Below are 26,315 nucleotides of genomic sequence, written 5' to 3' on the forward strand. Positions count from 1 at the left end.
CAGCAGTTGGTCTGTCTGCCCACAGTACAGTTTCCATGTCTACATGTCTACTTCTTCATGCTGTGTTCAGGGCTTGGGAAACTCACCTGAAGCAGCCAGGAACTGCCCAGTATCACACAGTCTGCCTCGGCCAATGGTAATTGCACAAATACAGTCCAGGTGCTGTGCAGAGATATTGGGATCTTTATTATTTATTCAGCTGGGCCGAGTAAGGCTGTTTGGCCAGTTAGTACAGTATGGAGCTGTAGGGCAGCTATTTACTGGACTATTACTTTTCACTGGAGTGTATAAAGGCCAAGACAGGATATTAAGTGCAACCCATCATCGTTTGCAAGGCAAATAGTGTTCTGGCTCAAATGGCACCCTAATAACGGTTGACCCTAGTAAACAACAGGTCAATGTGAACTGTGGACCCACAATGAGATACAGTACACTGCACAACACTATCTTGCTATCTTAGAAACACACTCACTCACTCACAGTTCAGTACAGTACAGTATATAGACTGAAAACTAAGTAAAAAATCAGGAGAGCCCCTTACAAGTCAGATGAATTACCCCCGAAGCACTGATCTAGGGCAAGTTTTGCTTTTCATGTCATTGCAACATTCTGGATTTGTGGAGTAGAACTCTTATCACAGATTTTTTGCATAAGAGGACACCTCAGCTAGATTTCTCTCTGTCTGCCTCTTGCTATAGTGTATATGCAGCTTTTTTCAGTCAGTCTAGTCAAGGCGGTGTGATCTGGATCTCACTGGTCTCTTAAGAGGAGATTAAATGTTAAACCTCCTAAAGCGCTGCTCATCTCCCTAATTAGCCGGTAATTATTGTCTCAGTGTTGGCCTGATGGGGCCAGTGGGTGTGCAAGCTACCGGAGCTAGCCTAGCCAAGTGGGCAATTTTAGCTGCTAAATCTGGGGTTAGGAGTGAGCTGGATGAGCCCTGGTCCTCCTTTAGCCTGGGCCACAGGGTCGTTTACCATGCAGAAATAGTGTGCGCACATTAACACCCTGTAATTTCATTTAACATGTAGGCCTAGCCAGGCTTTTCCAGAGCAGATCTGTGTTGCGCAATACTTGAGCTCGCTCTGAACAGCTACTGTGAGAGATCAACTTCTAGTGGATGTCTGTAGACTAGACGTGAAACCTGTTATGTGCTCTGTATGCTTCTTACATGTGCAAACAGCAAGATCTAGTCAATCTGTCCTGAGGAAGTCAATAAGTGGCCCATTTTGATTGACAGAAAAGCAAGGCTTCCATAAATGCAATCCATTTAGCCCATTAACATCCATATGCCACAATCCAAGTCAGAGCTGAGGGGTTTAATGCATAGCAACCTTTTATGGCTAGCCATATTAATCTCCTCTAGTCGATACAACTGCATTAAAGATCACCTTCCACATTGTGGTAGGTCAGTGGTAGGTGGTAGGATGTGGGGTATCCTTTCTCTTATCTTATGGTGTTTTTGGATTAGTGAAGGCGAAAGAGAGGAGACTATGAGAGCAGGCCGCTTCAGACTATTGAGATGCACTCAGTGTGTCCTCAAGTCCTCACTCTGTGGTACATACTGGTGCTGGTTTTCCAAAGGCCCTGACAGTACGTTTACCTCAGTAATTGGCCAACTGTCAAGGTTTAAGATCGCTGCCAGTCTGAGATGCTTTTCGAGAAGACTAGTACCGTAGCTAACCTCCACGCTCACTTTTATGTGGTTCAGGGACAACAAAGCTAGACATGTCACTGATAAGTGTGTGTGTGTGCGTGCGTGCATGTGTGTGCGCCTTGATAACAAAAAACATGTGTGAATGAACCTTAGGGTGGTTATGGTGTTCTGCACGTGTTGTATTTCTCTCCAAGGAGGCCGGGAGAGGGGGATGAATAGAGAGAGGAAGAGAGGGCGAAGATGGGAAGTGGGGGAGTAGAGGAGACGGACTGGGACACTTGGCAGCAGGATGGAGATCTTTTTGGGGACCCATGGTTTTATTTAACCAGGGTGGCTTACACACACACACACAGAGCTGTCCTGTGTCTCACCACGCTGGTAACTCCGTTGGTGAGGGGGTTAATAAAGCAGGGAAAAGGATAAATAAGTGGCTTTGGGCCTCAAGTCCATCCTGTTCACTTCTTTGGGAAAGTAGTTTAGAGCATGGTGGCGTGCTAGTGTGCTTAGGTCAGGAGCTTGAAACAAGACTGAGTGGGAACAGCCATTTCATTGCCACTGTAGCTCACAGTGATTTACGAACTGCATTGAGAGCGGCAAACTTTGAGACATTTCAGAGGCCCAAGGCATACTGTATCACAGATATTTACCACAGATTGTGACGGGCCTCCACTACAAATGTCATAATTCAATTTAACTTTATTTGAGACACAGGTCTGTATCAGCAAAGAAAAAAGAAAAATAATACAATACGAGGACAACAGTACAGAAATATGTATGAGATCATGGCATTTCAAAAATCCACTGTGATCAAAACACATACAGACATTTGTGTCACTACCTTGTGTACCTTGTGTCACTTTGTGTAGGCTCAGTTAGAGCCATTATGATTACATTTTTTGAATCAATTAGGCGACACATACATTTATACATGAAATTCCTCAACACAGCATGAAAGGTGGGAACATGACTAGTCACAAACATAACTTGCACTTTGAGTCAGGTAATATACCATGCATTAACAATCCAGAAAAACACATAGCAAGTAACACTGAGATTATAAGATTGGATCGAGACATCCTCTGTATGTCATTAAGACGCTAACCTGCTAACCTGAGCACTGTTTGAGTGCTGTATCAAATTAGCTGCTTCTCTCTCAGTCTGATGCCATTCAGCTGTGCTCTGTGTGCCAAACGCTACCTCACAGTCTACAGCAGGCCACACCTAACCAAAATGTATTCTCAAATTAATGCTACCTCACAACTGAAGGGTAGCCTACTTCACATGTATCCTACCCTACAGTACCTCACAAATATTCCCAACCTGACAACTGTACTCTACCTCACAGATGAGGGCTAACCCACTGCATGTTCATACATGCCCCACACCCATGTAGGTCTGTGTGTGACCTACTTCCACAGGGTTGCCTGAGATAACAACAATCAGTAGGTCACTGTCGCTAATGCAAGGGCTGGTCTATCATATCCTAGCAGTCAGCTGATCTTCAGTCCTATGGGTTCGGGAGCTCTTATGGCCCCCAATAAAGTGACATTGATAAGAAGGCCGGGGAAATACCATGGTTCCACAGAGCCAACAAGCCATAATCAAGCTCTAAGTCATATTTAATATCCCACTGAGAAAGGAATGGATTTAGCTTAGTCTATATGCTAATACTCTTTTCTAGGGGAGGAGAAAGGCACAGTAAATAGACTACATGAATAGAGTAGTGTGTGTTCTGTCCATCCTGCAGATGGTTGTAACCACTGGCACATGTGAAACTGAATGTTGCAGCAAGGTTACTGTAAGATGGAAATAAACCATATAAAAAAAGAGTAGTGCTCTTTTTACACAGTAATCTACCCACATGTTAATCTGAATGTTGCAGTTGGGTTATATTATAACAAGGTTATTATACAGTCAAAATGAATTATTTGTGTAAAGTTCATATATGGTCCTCTGTGGCTCAGTTGGAAGTGCATGGCGCTAACAACGCTTAGGTTGTGGGTTTGATTCCTGCTGGGACCATATACTGAAATGTATGCACTCACTGCAATGTAAGTCGCTTTGGATAAAAGCGTCAGCTAAATGGCATTTATTATATAGGCCTACTACAGTACAAATAAATATGAGTATGTGTTCACATTGCAGTTAAGTATGGCCCCTTGAAACTGAATGTTGCAGTAAGGTTGTCATACGGTTGTCTGACTGATATGACCCATCCCCTGTTCACCCCTAACCCTAGTGGTTCATTTATTCCAGATGCACACTGATATTTTACTCTGTTATTGCCCTATTGGTTTGTCCTCTGATTCATCAAGACTGCTTCTAAGGGCATCGTAAATTATCAGCGTGTGTGAGGGCTCACTTTGTTGTGTATGGGTGACATCACGCTGGTGTTTTGTGTGCTGAATTTGACTATACGATCACTCCTTTGCGTGAGGTAAAATCAGGCTTCTTCTTCACGACTGACTCGGTTAGTACTACCCTGCCATGGCAGTCTCTTAGAGGAAAGCCAGTGACTATCTATAATTCATGCTGTTCTGTGTAATATCAAATCCACAAGCCTTATGTAACTTTTGAAAGGTTGTAAGGTTGTTATGATGCTGCTTAGGTGAAGTGTGTGTGTGTGTGTGTGTGTGTGTGTGTGTGTGCCAGTCATTAGCAGGTGTAGGAGGAGGACCATGGCCTTGTGTGGCCCAGGTATCAAATAAAGACTAGTGCTGTTGAAGTGGCAAACACATGCGTGGCTGATTTTAAGAATGTATTCATTATAAACAACAGCCTCATGCTTCATAGATAGCTGAGAACTTCTTCAAAAGAAAAAGACACTCGGTTGAGCAGTGTTTGGTATGCTGCTTTCAGGCAATTAGTAGGAAGGCCAGTGGGATTTCTTTTAGGCAGTTACTGTTGTAGGAAAGTCAGTGGGATGGTTAAGATGGCGACAGAGTGAATAGAGACAGGGTTGGAAAGAATGACTTCTCTCCATTACACATTATATAACTCATTTACTTTATAATTCCCTTTTCAATATCAGTGCCACCCAGGTTTACATATGATATGTTATCAACTCTCCTTTTCACTCTTTCCCTTCTTCGGCTTTTCTTTTTTTTTTTTACCAAGGATGTTTTCCTTTTGGCCTCACTCACATCCCCTTCCACAATATCAAAACCATCTCTTTCCTGTAGTAAATCTAAATCCAGCTGGCAAGACAAGACCCTTTACACACACACACACACACACACACACACGTGCATGCACACACACACATGTGCACGCACACACAAACTCGCACACACACAGGGGTGCATTAAATAGTCATGCATGGCCTGAGTGACTCATCTAATGTGCACTGTAAACAGCCACTAGTCTACCAAGCCCTTGGCATTCTCACTAACAGAATAGGTCTAGTTATTCTGGGTCTCCTTGAAGTTGTGGCTCATCATCCAATTGTGGTAAATAACCCAAAGGAACACACACATTCAGGTTTCCCATTCTGTTACCACAACTAAATGTTTTGGCAGAGGGTGTGGGGAAATGTTAGTCATAACCAAGGTTCAGTCAGTGTCTTGTCCTTTGTGCGTGCAGAGGTTTGTGTCCACATATGGTTGTGATTGCTGTATTTACAATGGAGGCACGGTCGAGACAGAGGAACACACACATGCATAAGGTGGGCAGTGTTATCCTACCCAAGTGAGTCTCAGTGTTAGAAGACAAGCATTGCAAACTCAATGTTGTCCGAACATCACATTTTAGAGCATAAAAACAATACATTGATCATACACAAAAATCCAAGTTACATGCATGATCTCAAGTTAGGCCTGTAGACTGTTGGTCTGTAGCTTGTCAAATAATTATTGACCCTTGGTTCTTTATTAAAGGTTCTTTATTAAAAATATATTAAACAGGTGCTCTGGTTCCTTGGCTAGTCTGAATACCATTTGTTTGACAGAGTAAGTCATTGTTTGCCATATGAGCAGGTGAGCCCTGTCTTAAGAAAAGATTGGTTTTGGAGTAAATTTACTTCCACAGTTACCTCTGTGCAATGTATGTGTTGGTAGCCTATAGGCCAGCACTCTTAGGTATCCAGAACAAAGCTAGTGTGTAATATGGAAAGAGGTAAGGGATTGACAGGTTGTAGGGTCTATAGGGTGCAGCCTGAAGGCTTTTCAAGTCAGTTTTCTTTCCCACCCGTTAATCTTTTCTCTTTCATAGTCATCATTTTTTAGAAGAGCCTGAATCCAGTTGTGTGTGTGTGTGTGTGTGTGTGTGTGTGTGTGTGTGTGTGTGTGTGTGTGTGTGTGTGTGTGTGTGTGTGTGTGTGTGTGTGTGTGTGTGTGTGTGTGTGTGTGTGTGTGAGAGAATCCAGCGACAGGGTCACCGAGTTGGAACATGCAGGTGTAGAGAGCGGGACTCACAAGCTGCTGCATGCTCAGATGAATAACAGATTGTACAGAATTTGCGAAAAGCTCAATATCAGCACAGCTTACATAATAGCCAAGCCTTGTTCTCATTGCATGGGTAAATAGTGGTGCTTTCACCTTAAATTGCCTTTGGTTACTAATGAGCGACAGTTATGTTGGTCCTTTACACTGATGGGGATTTACAGCTCTTCGTCCTTTGTGACCAGGATCCACAAAAATAACTCTCACCCTCTTTCTCTCTCTCCCTCTTTCTCTCTCTCCCTCTTTCTATCTCCCACTGCTTTCTCTTCATTTGTACTTCTCCCCCTCCCTCTTTCTCTCTCCCTCTTTCCATCCCTCTCTCTTTATCCCTACCTCACTCCTCCTCTTCTACTATCTCCCCCTACAGGTAAGACTCCCACTGACACTGGTGCTGGAGGGGATTACGGAGTACCCACCCCAGGCCCCGCTTTCAAGGAGGTGTGGCAGGTGAAGGTGTGGCCCAAGGGGCTGGGCCAGGCCAAGAACCTAGTGGGCATCTACCGCCTGTGCCTGACCGACAAGACAGTCAATTTCGTCAAGCTTAACTCAGACGCCGCCGCCGTGGTGCTACAGCTGATGAATGTGCGGCGGTGTGGTCACTCTGAAAACTTCTTCTTTGTGGAGGTCGGTCGATCTGCGGTCACAGGCCCAGGAGAATTCTGGATGCAGGTGAGATACATAGTCCACTATATTGGCTATAAAATTAGCAGAATATTTTGATTGGCTAGCAGTGTATTCATCACACTTGAATTGAGCACCATCTCCGTCTTGAGAGATTGATCTCCAGTTCTACCAAGTTGGAGCTTGCTAGAACTTGAAGAAAAAGTTCCAACCAGGAATTTCAATGGTTAAAATTGTGAAACATGTAAAGTTTTACAATTGTGAAAAATGTAAATTGTTAAAATTGTTTCTGTTGTATGTCTTATGCAGGTGGATGATTCTGTGGTGGCCCAAAACATGCATGAGACCCTGCTGGAAGCCATGAAGGCCCTCAGTGAAGAGTTCCGCCAGCGCAGCAAATCCCAGTCTAACTCTGGACCGGGAGGGGGGGCCACTGCCTCCAACCCCATCAGCGTCCCCTCGAGGCGTCACCACCCCAACCCACCCCCCAGCCAGGTGGGCTTCACCCGCAGGCCTCGCACCGAGCCCCCTGGAGGAGCTAACGGGGCAGGAGGAGGGGGCAACAGTGCCAATGCCTCCCCCACCCCTCGCCACAGTTTCCCCAGGTCTCGCACCGCTAGCGATGGGGGCAAGGGAGAGGAAGGAGTAGGAGGAGCCACCACACTTCCCGGGCCTGGCTCCAGTCCTACAACCAATGGGTCATGCTCCACCACACCCATCCTCAGGTCCAAATCAGCCCGCTCAGCCTCCACCCCAGCCAAGAACCCGCTGGGCCTGATGCGCTCTGTCTCTACCCCAGCCCCTAGCCTCTCCTCCAGCTCCGGCCATGGCTCAGAGTTTGGAGGTGCAGGGGCAACAGGTGGAGCAGGGGCTGGGGCCTACAGCCGCGTCCCCTCCCACCGAACCTCCGTCTCTGGCTCCCCCAGCGATTACGGCTCCTCTGATGAGTATGGCTCCAGCCCTGGGGAGCACTCCCTCATTGCACCCTCCCCCAGTCTGCCTGGAGGCACCTCCATGGGCGAGGAGGCTGCTAACTACATCCTGATGGGCCAGCGTGGTGGTGGTGGTGGTGGTGGTGGCGGTGGTAGTGGTAGTGGTGGTGGAGGAGGGTCCACATCCAGCTCCCTCCCTGGTGGAGCTACATCTGACTCCCACCAACCCCAGCCACAGACCCAGACCCGGAGGGTCCTGCGGCGCTCCTCTAGCCGGGAGTGTGAAGCCGAGCGCAGGCTGCTGAGCAAACGGGCATCCTTGCCACCCATGGCTCTGGAGAGACTGGCCCCGAGGCCCCGGAGGGGGGAGGAGCAGGTGGATGAAGACGCAGCAGATTATGCCATCATGTCACGCAGCACCAGCCGGGAGTCCTTCACTACCACCTCCTCCCACAGAGACTCTGGGATGGGAGCTGGAGGAGGAGGGGGCTATCTGGATGTGGCTGGGGAGTGTGGAGGGGGAGGGGGAGGTGGAGGTGGTGTAGTAGTGGATAATGGTTACATGTCCATGCTCCCTGGTGTGACTGCTCCTCCTGTCTCCGTCACCCACTCCCTCTCTGTCTCCGTCTCCGACTCTGAGTCCAAGCCGGCAGATGACTACATGGCCATGACACCCAACAACAGCGTGTCCCCTCCGCAACAGATCCGCCCTCCTCCGGTCTCCGACGGCTACATGATGATGTCGCCCAATAGCAGCTGCTCTCCTGACCAGCGTGGCGGTCTGGCTGCGGGGGCCTGGGTGGGCAGCAGCAGTGCAGACAGCCGGGCAGGCAGCGATTACATGAACATGTCCCCCATCAGCGCCCGCTCAGCCAACAGCAGCCCCCCACCCCCTGAGCAACCTCCCCCGGCAGACCACCACACCACGCAGCAAGCCCCCAAGATGGTCTACTCCTTCTACTCCCTGCCCCGCTCATACAAACACACGCCCACTGGTGGCCACTTTGAGGATATGACGGGGCGAGGGAAAAGGCCCAACGGGGCCAGTGGTAATAGAGGCATGGGTGGAGGCAGGGCGGGAGGGAGTCGTCAGGACCCTCCAGTTGGCGGAGCAGCAGTAGTGCGCCACCTGTCCCTCTCCTCCTCATCCTACTCCTCCAGTTCAGCCAGCAGTGAGAGCCTGGGGGAGAGCGAGGAGAGGACATCCCAGGGAGCAGGCACCTCGGCTGGGGGAGTTCACTCCAAAGAGGGGGGGATTCTTCAGCAGAGACGGGGCTCCGGGGGCCCCAAGCAGGGCCAACAGGGACCCAGGACCCGGCCGGTGAGCCTGTTTGTGGATGTGAACAAAGCCAATACTCTTCCCAGGGTTCGGGAGAACCCCCTCCCCCCAGAACCCAAGAGCCCTGGGGAGTATGTCAGCATCGAGTTCAAGGGGGAGAAAAGCACCCATGGAGGTCGGGGAGGGAGGGGGTTTCAACATGGGATGTCCCTGCCCCATGGGTCTACCCAGCGCCCCTCCCACCGACCCACCTCCTGCCTAGGGGGGTTCCTACCCCTCTCCCACAGCCCCTCAGCCCCCATCAGCCCTCCGGCTGCCTCTGAGTATGTAAACATGGACCTGGGGCCCTCCCCGTCCCCCTCCCCCCTCTCCCTGACCCAGCTTGGCTTTCCCTCCTTCCCCGCCTCTCCCACACCCCCATCTCTGGCCCCCAAGGCCCATGATGAGCGTAGGATGGCCCCTCAGGAGGGTCCCGAGGGGGCTGAAGCGGGGCCCAGGAAAAGCAGACAGACAGCCCCTGTGGTGACTGAATCTGAGTCCCCAACGTCCTATGGGGATTACACAGAGATGGCCTTTAGCCTGAACAACAACACCGTCCCTAGTTCCACCTCCAATACCTCCCCCAAAGCCCCCTCCCCAGCCAGGTCCGAACCCCCTGTCTCTGGACTTACGCTGGGTCTGGACTTCCCCCTGGTTAAACCCGGGCCTAACCCAGACCACGGTGCTAAAGTCATCCGGGCTGACCCTCAGGGCCGCAGACGCCACTGCTCAGAAACCTTCCTCGCCTCCCCTTCTCTGCCAGCCCCCTCTTCCTCATCCTCTGCTGCTTCCCTCTTCCCTGAACACACCCAGGCAGTGGCACGCAGGCTGGGCTTTGAAAGCATGCTATGGGGCAATGGCGCTGTGACTGATCCCCCCTTGCATTTCATCCACCCTGGGCTGCCCTCTCTACCTGCTGCCCAGGGTTCATCCATGGAGCAAGGCCTCAACTATATAGACTTGGACTTGGCCAACAAAGAGAACCCTCATCCTGTTCTAGAAGGCTCCTCATCTGTCCAGGCCGCCGCCCCTCGTCTCTACTCCTCTGTGCTGAGTGGGGGGTCTGGGGCAGGCGGCTCAGCGACCGGACTGGGGGGCAGCGGAGGCTCCAACCTCAACACCTACGCCAGCATTGACTTCTACAAGTCTGAGGAGCTGCGGACACACCAGAATGGAAACAAGGACGGCAAAGGTACAGTAGGAGGTTGTGGTTCTCCTCTGTTTAAGACATTTGGGTAGCAGTTATTTGAATGCCATTGTGTTGTATCATATGAAGCTTTGATTTGCACATCTCAGCTCACTTCTGATCTTTCTCCTATGCTCTCACTCATTCTCTCTGTCTTTGCTTTATTGACATGACATACATTGTAGTAAATATTGTCAAAGCTGAGGTAATGGTGATAGTTATCACAGTATTAGAAATACAACAATAATAATACATATAATATTACAATTATATTGTGACCTGTTTGGTCACAAATAATTTACTCTTATATGCCTGTCTGTCTCTAACTCTCTCTCTATCTCTTTCCATCTCTCTCTCTCTCTTCTTCTCTGCTACTGTTTGCATTATTCAGATGAAAGAGAGTGGCCTTTTAGATAATCCAATGTAATTGAGCAGCTCTTTCCATGTATGTGTATATTCAAGATCACCTGGCACCAGATAGCCCAGCAGCCACCATTCTGATCGTTGTTACCGTCTAATCCTCAATCTGAGATATAGCCTTAGGACTGGTCCCTTCTATTTTATTTAAAGGGCAGGACAGTATGCAACCTGGCAAAATTACATTTTCATTAGCAATGATGTTATAACCATGACTTATCGAAATATCTATGAATATCACTAACTATAGAAAAAGAAAATCCGCTTACAGATTTTATTTGCATGGCATCTCAAAATTCATGAACACACATTACATGAACACGCATGTCTACACATGCCTTGTTTAAACTGAGTTATTAAAGTCTTACTCTGTAAAATACTGTAGTAAAAATGCCATATTTTGGTTCCTCTTTATCAGTCAGTGGAATTCATATCTACAACTCAACATGGCCTATCTTCTCACCCAAGTTTATATAAATTTCGTCTGAGAAGACAAATGTTCTTGTTGAGAGCTATCCCCCCCCCCACAGACTCATTAGAAATGCCACCTGCTGTTTTAGCAGATTAAGACCACTGTTTAACTGTGAGTAGATTTATATGGCGGTAGTAAAGTGCTGAATTGTGTAGCATAGCGTTAGCTAGTGTCCACAGTGTATTTTTATAGTGAAAGTAGTAGCGAAGCTAGCCTCCACGGTGGGTCTGTATCTGGCTGTGCATGTTCGTATGGGTACGTCAGTGAGGCAGTGTGGGGGAGAATGTTACACGTTGGCTGTGAATGTTGAGAAGGGGCCAGCGTTTCACTCACACAGCTCCTAAATGCGTCTGTACAGTGTTCCCCCCTCCCTTCATCCCTCCATTCCACCTCCCCCTTATTCCTCCTCCAATAAATGATCCTTTTGTTTGGGTGTTGCTGCCGCGGTGGGTTGCTAGTTTCAGCTGGGCCAAGCCAAGACTGGGCTCTCCTCTGAAAGTTCTTTCTCTGTCTCTCTCTCTCCCTCTCTTCTCTCTCTGTTTTAACATTGTGTCTTGCTCCATCCCAGAATGATGAGAGAAGGCAGATAAAAATAGATTTTTGGGAGAGCTTGGGAAGTCCCCATCTTGCAGTGTGGATGAAAGCAATGCAGAGCCTGAAATAAAGTTGCATGAATAATGAGAGAGAGATATTCATAAAAAAGAGTGAAAGTGCCCAATGGTGCAGATTGATCCATGGATTATGACATTTGCATGTAATTAATCGTCTGGTGTGCGCTGATATTTAGCCCTACTTCTTTGGTTAACGAACCCTGATCCTTGGTAATAGTAGAGATTTTTATTTTTCTGCCAGGCACTTGTATGTGTGTGTGTATGCTTGTACTACCTACAGTATTTAACTGTGTATGATATGCATGTGGTTCTTATGTTAGTTCAGTACTCTTTGACACTGAATGGCATTGAGAGGATTTGTTTAACAACAAGTGATGTTCTTCCTGAAAAATCTGATCCAAATCAATAACCGTGCTTCCAAAATCTTTCTGAAACAACATGTGATATATTATTCGATCACTCACTAGTTCTTCGAGTTGCCCATTTGACCACTCAGTTACATAGTTTTGTCTTTCTCCTCTGTTATGTAAGGTCTCCACACATCCGCAAAACATTCCATTCTGACAGCAATGTGAATAACATTGTTTATACTTCTGCAGTCTTCTCAGATGTACATGAAGTGCCTATGGAAAGGTGGGTTTATGATAAGACTGCTTATGCCCAGGTCTCTGCCTTGGTAGCTGCTGCTACTGCACACATGCTATCAGCATGGCATGGCTCTGTAATGCTACTCTACTTCCTGGCAAGCCTGGAGGCCAGTTGGCACGTTCTCACCTCCTTAAAGCCCCATGCCACGTGTGGGACTTCTGGAGAGATGCTTAACCAGTCATGGGCACTGCTCAGGGCACACACACACACACACACACACACACACACACACACACAGGAGGAACAGAGGGAGGGGAACAATAAGACCCCAGTCACCCAAATCCACCTCTCTCTCACACACACATACACACATTCTCCCCTACCACAGAGCTGTAGCTGCCTACTGTGGTTAGGGCCTTAGTGGATGAGAGATCAAGTGAAGTTCTCCTCTCTCTCCTCCCTCCAGTCTCTTCCCCCACCTCACGCATCACCTGAAAGAATAGCTGTCAATAGCAGAGTAACCTTACTCTCTCATAAACACTACACACACACATGCAATGCCCTGACCATCACCCACTGCGAGTTAATGCCCTGTGTGGTTCTGTTTAGAGACAGTTTTACGTAATGCTGCTATAACCTGCCATTGCCCTGGATTAGACTGCTGAATACTCAGACTAAACAAGACTACTGCTATTTAATCCCCTGAAAACACCAGCAGAGACAGACCACGCTTGTTTATCAATTTGGTATATTTTGACCCCTGTTTTTTTTTTTTTTGCTTGTTAAGACCTTTATAGAAATGCAGTGCATGTCTGCTGTGTAGATTTTGGCATTCAGTACAGTTAATCACACAGTCCTTGGTTTACCATTTGACAATGTAACATTATGGACATTCATTACAATTGTGCAGCACCTGATTCAGAAGTTTGCAATACCTTGTCTTGCAGTTGTATCATCTTCATTGTGTAGCCTGCTGCCTTCTCATGGACATACTAGAGTAGCAAAAACACAGACTCTGAAATCTCCACACTGTCAAAATGGGGCCCTCTGAGTTAGTAAACCCTCACCACTCCTATCTTTACCTTACCATCTATTTATACCTTACCATCTGTCTATAATTACCATGTATCTCTGTGTGGCTGAATTGGGGTCCTCCACACAGTAGCTGTGTTGGAATCCAATCTAGTTGAACTAGAGGGTTAGACGGACAGACAAAGATAAAGAGATTATTTGATAGTTTAAATCCCAGTCTATTAATGTCCAGTCTTATCTCACTGTAATATATTCTCCCTCATGCCTCTGTGATCACATTACGGCAAGGCGGCACACTTCAGATTATGTAGAACATTGGGTTAGGATGTGCTCTAGCCTATATAATGTGCTGAACTACAGGGGAATTATAGCATTCCAGTTCTAGTTTGATCTCTTTTGTTCTGTTGACATACTTTAGTTTATATTCCTGTACAGTAGGCTATAATGTATTCAAAAAATATATTTTGTTCACTTTATTGTGTTGCTATGTCCTATCCATGGGTGTCCCATTGTGTTCATGACAGAAGGCTGCTTTGTGTGTAGTTGTTTTCTGCATGGGTTTGCGATTTGTATTTTAGCAACTTATTCTCATTTCCCGACATGACCTTGTAGTAAAGTTGTAGTACTGTGCTAGAGTAGTGGTCTCACAAGTATGTTTGTAACTTCCAAGGATGTTTTGTATTTTCAACAGCCCCCCTTTGTTTGACCCTGTGGTGGTCTCCCAGTCCTTTCCCCAGTACAGTACGTAGTGGAGAGGTTCCTCTGTCTGTGTTTGGGTGAGTGTTGAAGGTTAAAAGGAGAGGGGTTTAGGGACTGGGAGGGTGGGAGTCTTAGATTTTCACACTGGCCCTGAACACATTCCGTTTACTGACATCATCTGTCAGTGCCACAACTGCAGAGAAATGTAGCAGATGCCAGTTCTCTCACAACACCATGTGGTCAAGGAAGTCAGAAGGTCATGTTAGTAAAGCAGACCCTGTCTTATGCCTCTACCTGGACCCCCCAAGCTAAACCTCTTAAGGGTTGGTAATCTAAACACACACACACACACACAGCCCCTGTGCTGAACCCAAATCCCCTATGGTTGGGTGATCTAACCACAATCAAACACATACACACACACACACCTGTCACTCATGCACACACACACACACACACACACCTTTGCCTCTGTGCCAAACTCATGACGTGGCCCGACCCAGCAACAGTCAGCAAAACTTAATGTGGCGCCGCAGCTTTCACCAGCAGGGCAACAATACAGCCCCAGTCCACTCTGGAACACTGGGCAGGTGTACCGTTGATTGGAAAGAATTTCTATGAGGTTTACTGTACGTACCACTGAGACAAACAGTGTGGACCTTTCCACTGCTGGGGAATAGGATTGTGGCCTGAGAGAAACATAAAAGCACACAGGCTAGCAGAATGGGATAATAAAACTAGACGGTTTAGCTCTAAGCAATGTTTGCCCTGTGTCATCGTAACGTCACCTGGTGTGTGTGTGTGTGTGTGTGTGTGTGTGTGTGTGTGTGTGTGTGCGTGTGCGTGTAAGCCACCATACTAAATACAGGATAGAGTGAATGGAATTGAAGATGATGATCTACAAATAGGTAATACAAGGTTGGTGAAACAACAACATGGTTGTCACCGTGTGCAGTTATATATTCTGTCTTATTCTACCACTATTCAGTTGTATGTTCTGGCCTGTGTTCTGTAATATTCCAGGTCAATGGTTGAATGGAAAGTATTCTGATCACCCCTGTCAGTTTTGGCGCCTCCCTGCATGTTTACTGGTCATATTTGCTGTAGCTGGCTGCTGTTGATCTAATTTTGATTGACTTCAAAAGCCTTTTAAAGCTCATTGTGGACAGTCCAACATTGTTACTCTTAGTACACAGACCACAGAATGGAGTAGAACACTAGTAGAGAGAGAGAGTTGGATGTTGTTCCCTTAGCAATACTGATGAAAATATAATGAAAGTCCTCTCTCACTCTGCCTCCTCTAGTCTCTCTCTCTAGCACTCTGTCTAGGCCTGTTTAAGTCCCTTCTCCATGTTATTGTATATGTCCTCCATCTAATACGTTTGTTTCCTTCTCATATCTCTCCTTCTCACACACACACAAACATACGCACTTGGCTTTTCCTGTTTGGCGTGAAATTGCTGATAGTGCTGAGAATAGGGTGTGGGTGCAGGTGCGTGTGTGTGTGACCTTGTTGTTTCTTGATGGGGGTCACAGTGAGAGTAAAAGACCTGACAGGCTTCATTCCTCCGCTCATGAGAGAGCCACTCGTATCAGTTCAGTCAGGAAGAAAAGAGGGGGCAAGAGAGATGGGGTGATAAGAGATGGAGACGAGAGAGAGGGAATGTTTCCATTCGTGTGTGTGTGTGTGTGTGTGTGTGGTAATTTCAGTAGACAAGCTTCCTGTACAGGTCCTGTTTCAGGGTCTTAAGGTAACATAGACACCTATCTAGTCCCATCCTTAGTACCAGTATCAAGTTTGCCCACTATTGGTCTGTAATATAAGAATTATCAGGGAGACAGACCTCTATCTTTCTCTTTTTTGCTGTCTTTCACTCGCTCTCCCTTCTTACTGCATGTCCATCTAGTCCCGCTAATGCTAATGAGGTTGGAGAGCTCAGTAGGCTAGTCATGTTTTGACTGCTCAGTGCTAAATTCAAAAGCAACACACACACAAGCACGTACCACTAATGGAACAGGTCCTCTTGGCAGTCAAAGCAGGTAAAGAGGCGCCGGACACAGGCTATAGTAGAATGCACGTGCATGGATGGGTTTGTGTGCGTGTGCATGTGCATGTGCGGGTGTGATTGCGTGCGTGTGTTTGAGTTGTCAGTCTTTGTTTGTGTTCGGTGTATGTCTGTGTATATGTAGTGTATGTGTGTTTTATCTCAAATCAATGCTCTGTGCTTAGTCTTTTATTAAAGCTCTCAGGTTGCTGTGTTTTATATACACACGTGTTTGGGATCCTTTCTCCTCAATAGGAAAGGCTCAGACTGATCTCTAAGCCAATCACATCACAGGAAAAAGGGACCGGTGAAAAGCCTCTCACCAAATGCCCAAAGTTGTAAGCCAGCCTCAGTCTAGTGAAGGCCTTAGAGTTTCCTGGCAATGCTCCCCCTTTTGTTTTTGTTCTCATTCTCTCTCTCTCTCTCTCTCCATCTTTCTTGTCTCTCTCCATCTTTCTTGTCTCTCTCTTCTTCTTTCTTGTCTCTCTCTCCCCTCCCTACCTCTCTCTCTCTCCCTCTCTCATCCTCTGTCTCTCTCTCTCTCTCTCTCCCCCTTTCCCTCTTCCGTCTCATAATCATGGTCCATGGATTAAGGAACTTTAACTTCCTGTGTGTGTGCGTGCGTGCGTGCGTGTGCATGTGTTTGGTTCCTTGATGGTAGTGGCAGAGTGCCAATGGATCGGTGTTATAGTACTACAGAGCAGTGATTGTCTGCTGTGGTATGGTATGTATGCACATAGTGCAGCCTACAAACCATGGTCACTGAGTGCATGGGAGACTGCTGTATGGAGGCTTGGATGAGCGATGGTGTGTCCTCTCTCTTTTCACATAATCTCTGATTCCATTTTTTGCATTCTCTTCATAGACACCCTTTCTCCCTCTTGCTCCCATCAATTTCTCCCTCTTGCTCCCATCAATCTCTCTCTTTCTCCATCTGTCCCTCTGTGTGTGTGTGTGTGTGTGTGTGTGTCTTATTTTTCTCTCTCCTCTCCTGTTCTCCCTCATTTTCTCAACACGCCTTCTTACTCAGCCTCTTGCTCAGTGTTTAACAACTCCTATCAGTACCCCAGTGATCTGTGTGCTTTACGTCCCGGGACATTGTGCTCTTAGCCGCTCTATAACTGGGTTTGTCTGTAAAGAGCTTAGCGCCGGTGGGCGTTCGAGAGCACTAAGCTGATTACCTTCTGCTAATGAGCCGGTTCTCACATGGTGGGAGGGAGGCAGGGTCTGTGCGTGTGTGTCTGTGGATGGAAGGAAGGATCAAGTCGGGGTCATTGCTTCGGCAGGGGTGGAAGGGGGCTAGGGTCAAGGAAGAAATTTGTGGAGTTCAAAGTGCATAGAGGGGTCAGGATAACACCAAGGTGGGAGAGAGAGACAGGGAATCGATTTAAGTTGACATTGACCGCACTAAAGCACGATACATACCGTGTAGACCTAACTATAACTGTGTACACACACACACACACACAGGGACCCCCTTGGCAAGACCGGTTAAATCCCGTTGAGAGAAGGACAAAGTGTGCTACAGACAAACTTATGTAATGTGCCAGCCAGGCCAGATTTAATGAACAAGGGACACGGTTTGCTCTCTCCCCCATATATTGTGGTTAGAATGGTTCTTAACCTTCATGTTTTCTTTCTGAAAACATCACCCGTGAAAATGCTTTACTCAGACAGGAAGATGTTGCATCCTCAATGTCTAAAACATTAGGTGGAATACGTTTGAAATGATTGTGTGTGAGAGGGTATGTGTTTACTGTCCTGTATGCCTGTATCTGTCTTGTGAGGTTTGTGTTTGTTTGTCTATGCCTCTCTGTGTGTCTGTCTCCTCCCTCCATTTGAAACTTGCTTGTTTTCTCCTTCTGTTAGTGATGTTCGAGTCGCTGGCATCGGTAATTACCATCCGTCACACAATGTTCTCCCCGGTTGTGGGCGGTGGACACAAGAGCACACATAGGACCTAATCTTTGATGCATTAGTGCTTATTAAAGCCTTAACTCACACGGGGAAGGAAAGGAAACAAGCACTCATTAACACTTACTGGGCGGTAATTGGAGGTAGAGAGGGATTGTTTACGTCCGCAGATGAGTAGAGCGAGGGATGACGGAGGTCAGGAACACACATGACCACCTTCACCAACCTTCTTAGTCATTTATTTTTCAGTTCCTATTCATTTGCAGTTAATGTATCTGGGGGGGGGGGGGGGGTTGCATGCATGTGTTATTTTCTTTTCACAGCAAGGTTAGCTGTAAGTGGAGGAAAAAAGCACTGAATATGAATCATACACGATAACACTCGTCAAACTGCTACTGGTGTGTGTCATGTGAACACTCGTTTGCATATGCACTGATGATTGTGTGTGCACAGTGGTTTTTAGTGGTTACTGCATTATGTATGCAGTTGTGTGTGTGTTTGTGTGTTCCGTTGATTGAGTAGCGTACGTGTTTCTGTTTTGTGTTGACTGAATATCCTCCTGGGTGGTTGTGTGTGCGTGCGTGCGTGTGTGTATGTGTGTCTCGAGTGTGCCCATGGTATAACAAGGCCTTCTTCAGGTCAGTGGAGATTGTATTGGGTGGGGCAGAGGGAGGGAGGTGTGAGGTGTTGGGGACATTGCCTCCCAGCTTGGTTAAAAACAGCAGCGGTGCAATGACATGCTTTATGGCTAGCCGTGACCAGAGACAGCTACTGTTACCCTGCCGTCCAGAAGAATCACAGGACCATACAGCTCTGTTACACACACACACACACACACACACACACACACACACACAGCCTGTGTTCACTCCAAGCTCTAAACTCTGCCTTCTCTGTGCAGTTTAAAGCAGGCGGTCAACCCTGTGCCAGCAGCACACACACATCAGCTGCTTTTCACCACACAACTCCCCAAAAACACATTTATTAGAATGAGGAGAGCAAAAACTCACACTGTAAATCTATGAATTGACGTAGATGTGTGGGGAGAGAGGGAGGTGGCGGTCTAAAAAGGGACAGGGAGAGGTAGAAGTAGAATTTTCTTCACTTTTTCCACTGGTCTGAAGACGTCAAGGAGAGAAGGGCCCCTATTGGAACTTCCAGCATTCCCCCTGTTCATAGACAAATATTTGTGGTGCCATGGTGGGCCTTCCTGGCTGCCAACCCCCCAAACACACACACACACACACACACACACCGCCTTTTTTCACTCGTACCCAGTTTCACAGAAATGAGCTGCTCTGAATTAAGGCACTAAGGTTACACATGGTAAGTTAAAACGAGAGGGGAGGAAGGGGGGAAGGGTTTGGAGAACGGACCTTGAAGGGGTCAAAACTCTATTAATAATTACTTATTATTTATCAGGAGTGGGGGTTAGGACCCAGAACATACACAGACAGACACACACACACACACACATACATACATACACAAACACACAAATATAGCAGGGTTGGGTCAATTACATTTCAATTCACGAAGTAAACTGAAATCGAATTGGAATTTCAGTAAACTTCCTGCATTGGCTGAATTGAAATGGAATTAACCCCAACCCTGAAATAGGCATGGAAATCGAACAAACAAACATTACTTTCTTGTCCCCTAACCATGAGACTTCATGAGATTTCCAAATAGATTCTCTTCTGGCACATTTATTCTCTCTTTGTTGAAATCTCCCCTAAAGTTTGTCAATCAATCCTCTTGGGGTCCATTCCACGCCAGAGCTTCTGACTCTGCAAAAGAATAATTGGGTGAAACAAGTGATAAAAAAGATGTGGGCTCTCATATTACGCCCTTGTTTTGCATCCTGAGGTGTAGAAAAATGCTTTAGGTAGAAGTCGCCCCCTTAGCCGCAGATCTAGGATCAGGTTACCCTCCCCAGTCCTCACTTTAACCATTGAGGGAATAAAATTATATCTGACCCTTTGTCAGTGGTGAGGGGAATGTCTACCTACTCTGTCTAGAATGTATATGAATGCTCCACGATAGCAGCTGCACAGTCTTGCAGCTCTTCTTGTATTTCACTTTGTTTGTACTGCAGCTTCAGTGTGGTAGCTAAGGCAGTTCTGGGAAGAGCATTAGTACGAATGGTGGAGTCGGCTTTGAGTCGTACCAAAGTAAATCACTTGACTCGAGTATTTATTCTGGAGGCTTCTGCGAACACTTCGGCTTAAAGTGGCAGAACTGGTGGAGCAACAGAACAGAGAGAGAGTCAGAAAATAGGGTGTGTGTGTGTGCATGTCCACCATACTTATAGTGCCTTATTTGAACACACAAGTTCACTGTTTGATGTTTTGTACCTCAACTGTTTGGTCCAAGTTCTAGTGTTGCAAATAGGGACACAAGTTGTTTATGCAAGTGTTTTAGAGTCTTATTTCATTATTTGTGTGTGTGTGTGTGTTTGTGTGTTTGTGTGTCTCTCTTTCTCTGTCGCCCACTACCCTTTGCTCCTGTTGGCTTGCCGTATCCCATTCTGCAGTCGGGGACAGAACGTCCCAAATACAGATCAGGAATCTAAGCTACTGGAGTATCCGTTGCGCACACACACACACAATTACTGACAAACACTCTCAAATCAAGGATCTGTTCATACACATCTTTGTACCTTCACACACACACACACACACACGTACATACAGTCGTAAACACACAGATACGTTTTTACATGCCCCCCCCCCCCCCCCCCCCCCGACACACACACACATTTTCTCATTCCCCTTCGAACAAAATGAAAACAACAACTGCTTCTCCTTCAGTACATTCTCTCGTACCCACACATTCCACCCAGCCTGTGTGTTGGAACACACCCAGCCCCCTCACATAACCTCACATACTGTACGCTTCTGGCCTCACCTGGTTCACATCCCATACATCTCTCTGCTCCCACTTCCTCTCTCTCTCTCACTTTCTCTCTGCTCTTTGCACTGCTCCCCTCTTCCCTACAGGGTCTTTTATAGCAGCCTCTCTCGCCTCTCCAGAGGCCTCTCCCTGGTGGGCCTCCTGTGTGTGTGGGTAGAGGGTGGTTTGAACTTCAACACAGTGTCTAGTATCCCCAGGTCAAAATCTCGAGAAGATATGCACACACTCAGTTACATGATGCGCGCGCACACACACACACACACACACACACACACACACACACACACACACACACACACACACACACACACACCTGGATGAACAGAATGTTACATAACTTGTACAGTGGTGTCTTCACAGGCTTGGAAGTGATTGACAGTGCAAGGGTCAGGGGAGGGACAGTGTGTGTTTGCAGCAGGGTGATGTGAAATGAGCTTCCCCTCTCAGGCAGGAATATAGACGAGACAGACAGGGACAGAGACACAGAAGTTTGACACACTATAGTCAGTCTACCGAACGCCTTACAGACACACTATTGTAGTAGTAGTCTGTCTTTATAAAACACTCAAGTGAGCCCTTACAGACAATCAGACAGATACACATAAACAAGATAGCCACAGTTACTCTTAGACACATGGTTAGACTGACAGACAGACAAGCATCACACCCAGAGCACCCTAATGAAGCACTAGAGTGAGCCATCACAGTGACAGGCACGGACCAGACAGACGGATGGACAGGAGAGAGAACAGTTCATTGGACAGATGCTGGCTGAGGCAGAGAGCCCTGTCTGCCCCCTGAGTTAAAGAGCTAGAGAGACAGTCATACAGCAAGGCTCCCACAGGCATTATGACATCAATTAGACTATGGATGGAGAGACACACAAGGAAATGAAGGAGATCGATAGACATGTGGCCCGAAGGCTAGAGAGAGGGAGGGGGAGAGAGAGAGGGGCGGTGGGAGTGAGGGATATCTGATTGCAGTAGTTAGGAAAGGAAATGCTTCCTGTCTGGTCGCATATGACTGGGCCGCTGTGTGTGTGTGTGTGTGTGTGTGTGTGTGTGTGTGTGTGTGTGTGTGTGTGTGTGTGTGTGTGTGTGTGTGTGTGTGTGTGTGTGTGTGTGTGTGTGTGTGTGTGTGTGTGTGTGTGTGTGTGGAATAGCGAGGCAGATGCACCCGCCAGCCAGGCTCAGTCTTCTGCTTGCTAATGAATTTGTGTCTGTGTGTCTGTCCACCAATGCGTGCCCTGTCTGTCTCCTCTGGTCTCCTTCAGTCCGTTAGATTGTTTGTGTGGCTCTTTCAGGCTGGCTGAGCTGGCTGGCACTGCATGTGCCAGGGGGGGCTATATATAGCACTGCACCAGGAAGAAGAAAAGGGGGGAGCCGTAAATATAGAGGAGCACTTTTCTGGGACAATTAGAGCACAGGGCTGGGAAATGTAAAGTAGGGAACATTAGGGCACTCTGTCAATCACAATTTGTCATCACTATTTTTGTTCAATTGATATTCGCTGCTCGTTCCATTTTATTTGTATTGCCCTTTTATAATCATAGACAAGCTATTCATATCATATGATATCATATTATTGTAGATCTGAGTGAATTTGTTAGGTATTAGCAAACTAGCAATATAGTAGTAGCTCCACCTTGCCATCGGATGAGCTAATTTAAGATTTTCACCACAATACGTGGGCGACACCTATCCAGTCCTGCAGGTGTACACAGTGCCTAGGGGGTAGGGGCTTGGGTTGATTTGGAATTGGTCAGTTTGCTGTGAATTTCCTGCCCTCTCCTTTTTGTAGTCTAAATATCTCCAGTCTGTCAGTGCAACCCTCGAAGCCTTTATCAAATGTACAGGCGGTTCCATAACAATCATGGCATGTTTGTGTGTGAAACTCACAACGGTTCATGTTATTGCAATGATGACCTTTGCCTCACGACACAGTTTCTTAGTTGTGTAGCAAAACGTGAAGCGCTCAAAATTGCCCTAAAAACGAGACACAGCCACATCCCCCTTCCCCTCCTTACTTCCTCTCTACCCTCCACTCTTGCATTATACACCCATGTGTTTCGCTTCATCCCTACAGCTATATGTGTATATATCTCACTCCTTCCTCTGTTTTACTTCACTGTATATGTATATTCATATTTTGGTCACAATGTTCCTCACTTTATAAGCAGACATTGATATATGCTACAGTAGATTTGATAACTGCTGATAAGAGAGCTAGTGAGTATATACATGTCATAATATTATTTTTTTCTTCATATCATATTATTTTGTTTACTGTCATCTAACCCAACTCTTTCCTTGTTTTCAGAATGCTGATGTCTATGTCATGTCCTAGGAATTATGGAAAAAGAAGGGAGTCTTGGAGATCCCTTAGCTCCTCTTCATCCTCGTGTGACGATTGGATAGAGAGAGAAGTTAGACTGGACACGCCCCTGAAGCACTTTGAAAAGACTGATGGAAAACATTATTTTTTTTGCTTTCAGTTAATTGGTTGTGGCAACCAATGGGGATGTGTGACAAAAGAAATTATAAAAACCTATTGGTTGTTCTTATCCCATGACGAACGCGCCAATCACAGAGGAGTGCAAAGACTGACTGCCAATTGGGAGCCAATATTTTTGTTTTTTAAGCTGATCCTCAGTTTAAGTGAAACCCAATTAACCAATCACAAAACAGGATTCAATCTAATGATGGCTGAAAATATATACTTTATTGTGTAATAATGAAATATATTGAAATATATATCTGCTCAAAAGTGCCTCATTTTTTGATTGTAGCCATTTTACAAAGACTAAGCATTGACTAAGGAACTGAAGAAGCTTCAGTTGTTGTGTTTGCATTGAAGTAGAACTATTGCAGCAGGAGAAATCAACAAAAGAGAGATAACTGATATTTGTATAGAGGCTAGTATGAATAATAATGATGATGATATTAGCAATCAGCTGGCCTTACTGTCTTACTGTGAAAGATGTTAGCATAGTTTTTATTCGCTTTATGCCCATTGCTTCAATGTATCTATTTCACCATCTCTCTTTCTCTTTTTATCTATATTTCTCTTTCTGTAAAGTGTCCACAACTCACCTCACACATCCAAATATGTAGAGAGTTATTCTATTGTTCACACCCACATCCCATACACACTCATCCCTAATCATGAATGTTGGCCCTGGACAACATGTTTAACGCCCAAGGGAGACAATGCACTTGTTGCAGGTGAAGACCTGGATGACTGAGTAGGTCGGATTAGCATTAACATTGTGTGTGGTTAATTGGTTGCGCTGCTGACCACAGCTCAGAATGAGGCCGGACATGAACCTGATCAATCCCATTATCAGCTCAGTCATTAGCACTATTAGCTCAAGACAGTTGCATGTCTTTTAAGCCCATTGTGTCAGGAGCCTGTTAGAGACAGGTCATGCTCAGAAGGATAGAGACATTAACAATAGCCATGCTAACACATAGCTTACCCACACCTAGCTATCAGTGGGTATGCTAGCTTTATTGTTAGCAAAATGTCTGATTAGCAATATAGGGCTACCAGCTTCTCCATCTCCCTCCCTCTCTTTCCCCCCTCCCTCTTACAATACTGCTATGCATTAGTACAGAAGTGCCTGTCTGTTTCTATATGTCCGTCTGTCCATCTCCACCCTCTTAGCACTATTAGGGCTCTTCTTGCAGAGTATATCCAGTCTATTTTTCCTAGCAGCTGTATAATTCTGTAAAGGTAGCTACTTTGATAAGTGATGATGACCCATGAAAAGACTTGACCAATGGCCCTAACATTTTAGTAGGTGCTGTTCGCTTTGCCCCCATGGACAAGCTTCTGTGGCCCGGCTATCAGTGCCAAAACAAAAACTATGATACTCTGTGACTCTTTCTGACAGTGCTTCAAAAGTTACATTGAGTTCTCAAGTTCTGCTATTTTATGTTTTATTATAACATTGCCTGCTCTCTTGTGGTTTTCTTGAACACCGAAAAATAAGGACATTTAAAAATAAATAAATAAGGACATATCTTGCCTCACAGTCTGCCTCTGTGGCACTTTGAGATCCCTCTGCTTGAATTGCTCAACCAACAATAGTCCTTTCTCATTTGCTAATAGGAGCAATGATTTGGATTCAAATTTAGGAATCATAGAAACAGAGAAAAAGGATACACCCCAAAAAGCTACATTTCTGTACCCACCAGTCTCAACACTTGTCTACTCATGTGCCAGTCAGTCTGTCTGCCTGTTGCCTCACACACTTTTTCAACCGTGTCACATGACTAGCGGGACCCAAAGCAAAACAAAGCAGCTTTATTACAACCAGATTGGGATCTGTGGTCAGGAGAATTGCCCGTAATGGTTTCTAATGTAGAGGTGGAAAACAATTTGGACTCTAACCTCACTGTGCTGGGGCGCTTTACTGCAACCCAGTGCAGTGACACACACGCACATGCACACACGCGCAAACAGATGGTGAATAATTGCAATGCTTCAAAAGTAAATCCAGTACCAGTAATTTGGAGCAAATGCACAGATGAATGGTTCACTCTTAGATCAAACTTTGTTGGGAGCTTTCAGATCCCAGATGTGGACATGGACTCATCTTTTAGGTCTTTAAAGGATCTGATCAACTTTGATTTTGCAGTGAACTGTCACTTTAAGTCTCAGATGAGCAAAGTGCTAGGAAGCAAGAGTGTTTGTTCCACTAGCTGTAACAGCTACTGTATTCCAAAAGGAGAGGTGTAGTTGTGTCGTGTCCATATGAAAATGTATGTATCATGAAGATTATTTGGGAGAGTTCAGGGGGGGCTTAGGCTAAATCATTGTTCTTCATTGCGGTAGGAGTTAGAGATGTTCTTCAAATGGGATTGGAAAGGGGTGTTGTATTCTTTCCTTCTCTATCAACCGGGATAATTCAGAATGGGAAATTGTGATGATTATTGCCTGTGATGTAGACAATTTCACTTTTGTTGCTTGAAAAACAAAATGACTAAAAAAAGGCAAACAACAAATGTGTTCCAGTTGTTTTATTTTTTCAATACAGTAGGAATTCTCCTTGAAAAATAGTCATCACAGGACTTGATAATGGATGTCTGTGGGGAATGGCAGTCTAACGAGCACTGATAAGCAAAGTAGCAGACGGACCGTTTTACAGTCTGAGACGAGCATTTGCATATAGTGACAGACAGACACACAAACACACTTTCATAAAGGCTGCAACCACGGTGCAGAAGTCATGATGGTATGGGAAAGAACACTGCTTAATTGTTATTTACAAAGCCTTTGAATGTATTAGTCATCATCTCCCTTCCTCATCATCTCCCTTACTCAACTCCCCCACTCTCTCTGTCTCTCTCTCCCCCCCTCTCTCGCTCTCTCAATTAACTAAGATTCAATGCGCTAATTGCAAGATAAGTATCTTACATCTTTCTTAGTTTCTTTCAGTCTCTCTATCTCCATAACTGAGTCCA

General features: G+C 46.1%; 1 protein-coding gene across 1 annotated transcript in view; it reads left to right on the top strand.

The window, feature by feature from the left end:
* Window positions 1-25,847, top strand: part of LOC310813493 (insulin receptor substrate 1-B) — a 28,859-nt gene extending 3,012 nt beyond the window's left edge. Inside the window, exons 2-4 of the mRNA XM_083682530.1 lie at window positions 6,464-6,765; window positions 7,027-10,159; window positions 23,167-25,847. Coding sequence (XP_083538656.1) covers window positions 6,464-6,765; window positions 7,027-10,159; window positions 23,167-23,174 — 3,443 coding nt within the window. The 3' untranslated portion in view covers window positions 23,175-25,847. The remainder of the gene's footprint in view (window positions 1-6,463; window positions 6,766-7,026; window positions 10,160-23,166) is intronic.
* The last annotated feature ends 468 nt before the right edge of the window (window positions 25,848-26,315 follow it).

Source organism: Argentina silus (assembly GCF_951799395.1).
Source record: "Argentina silus genome assembly, chromosome: 1".
NCBI lineage: Eukaryota > Metazoa > Chordata > Actinopteri > Argentiniformes > Argentinidae > Argentina > Argentina silus.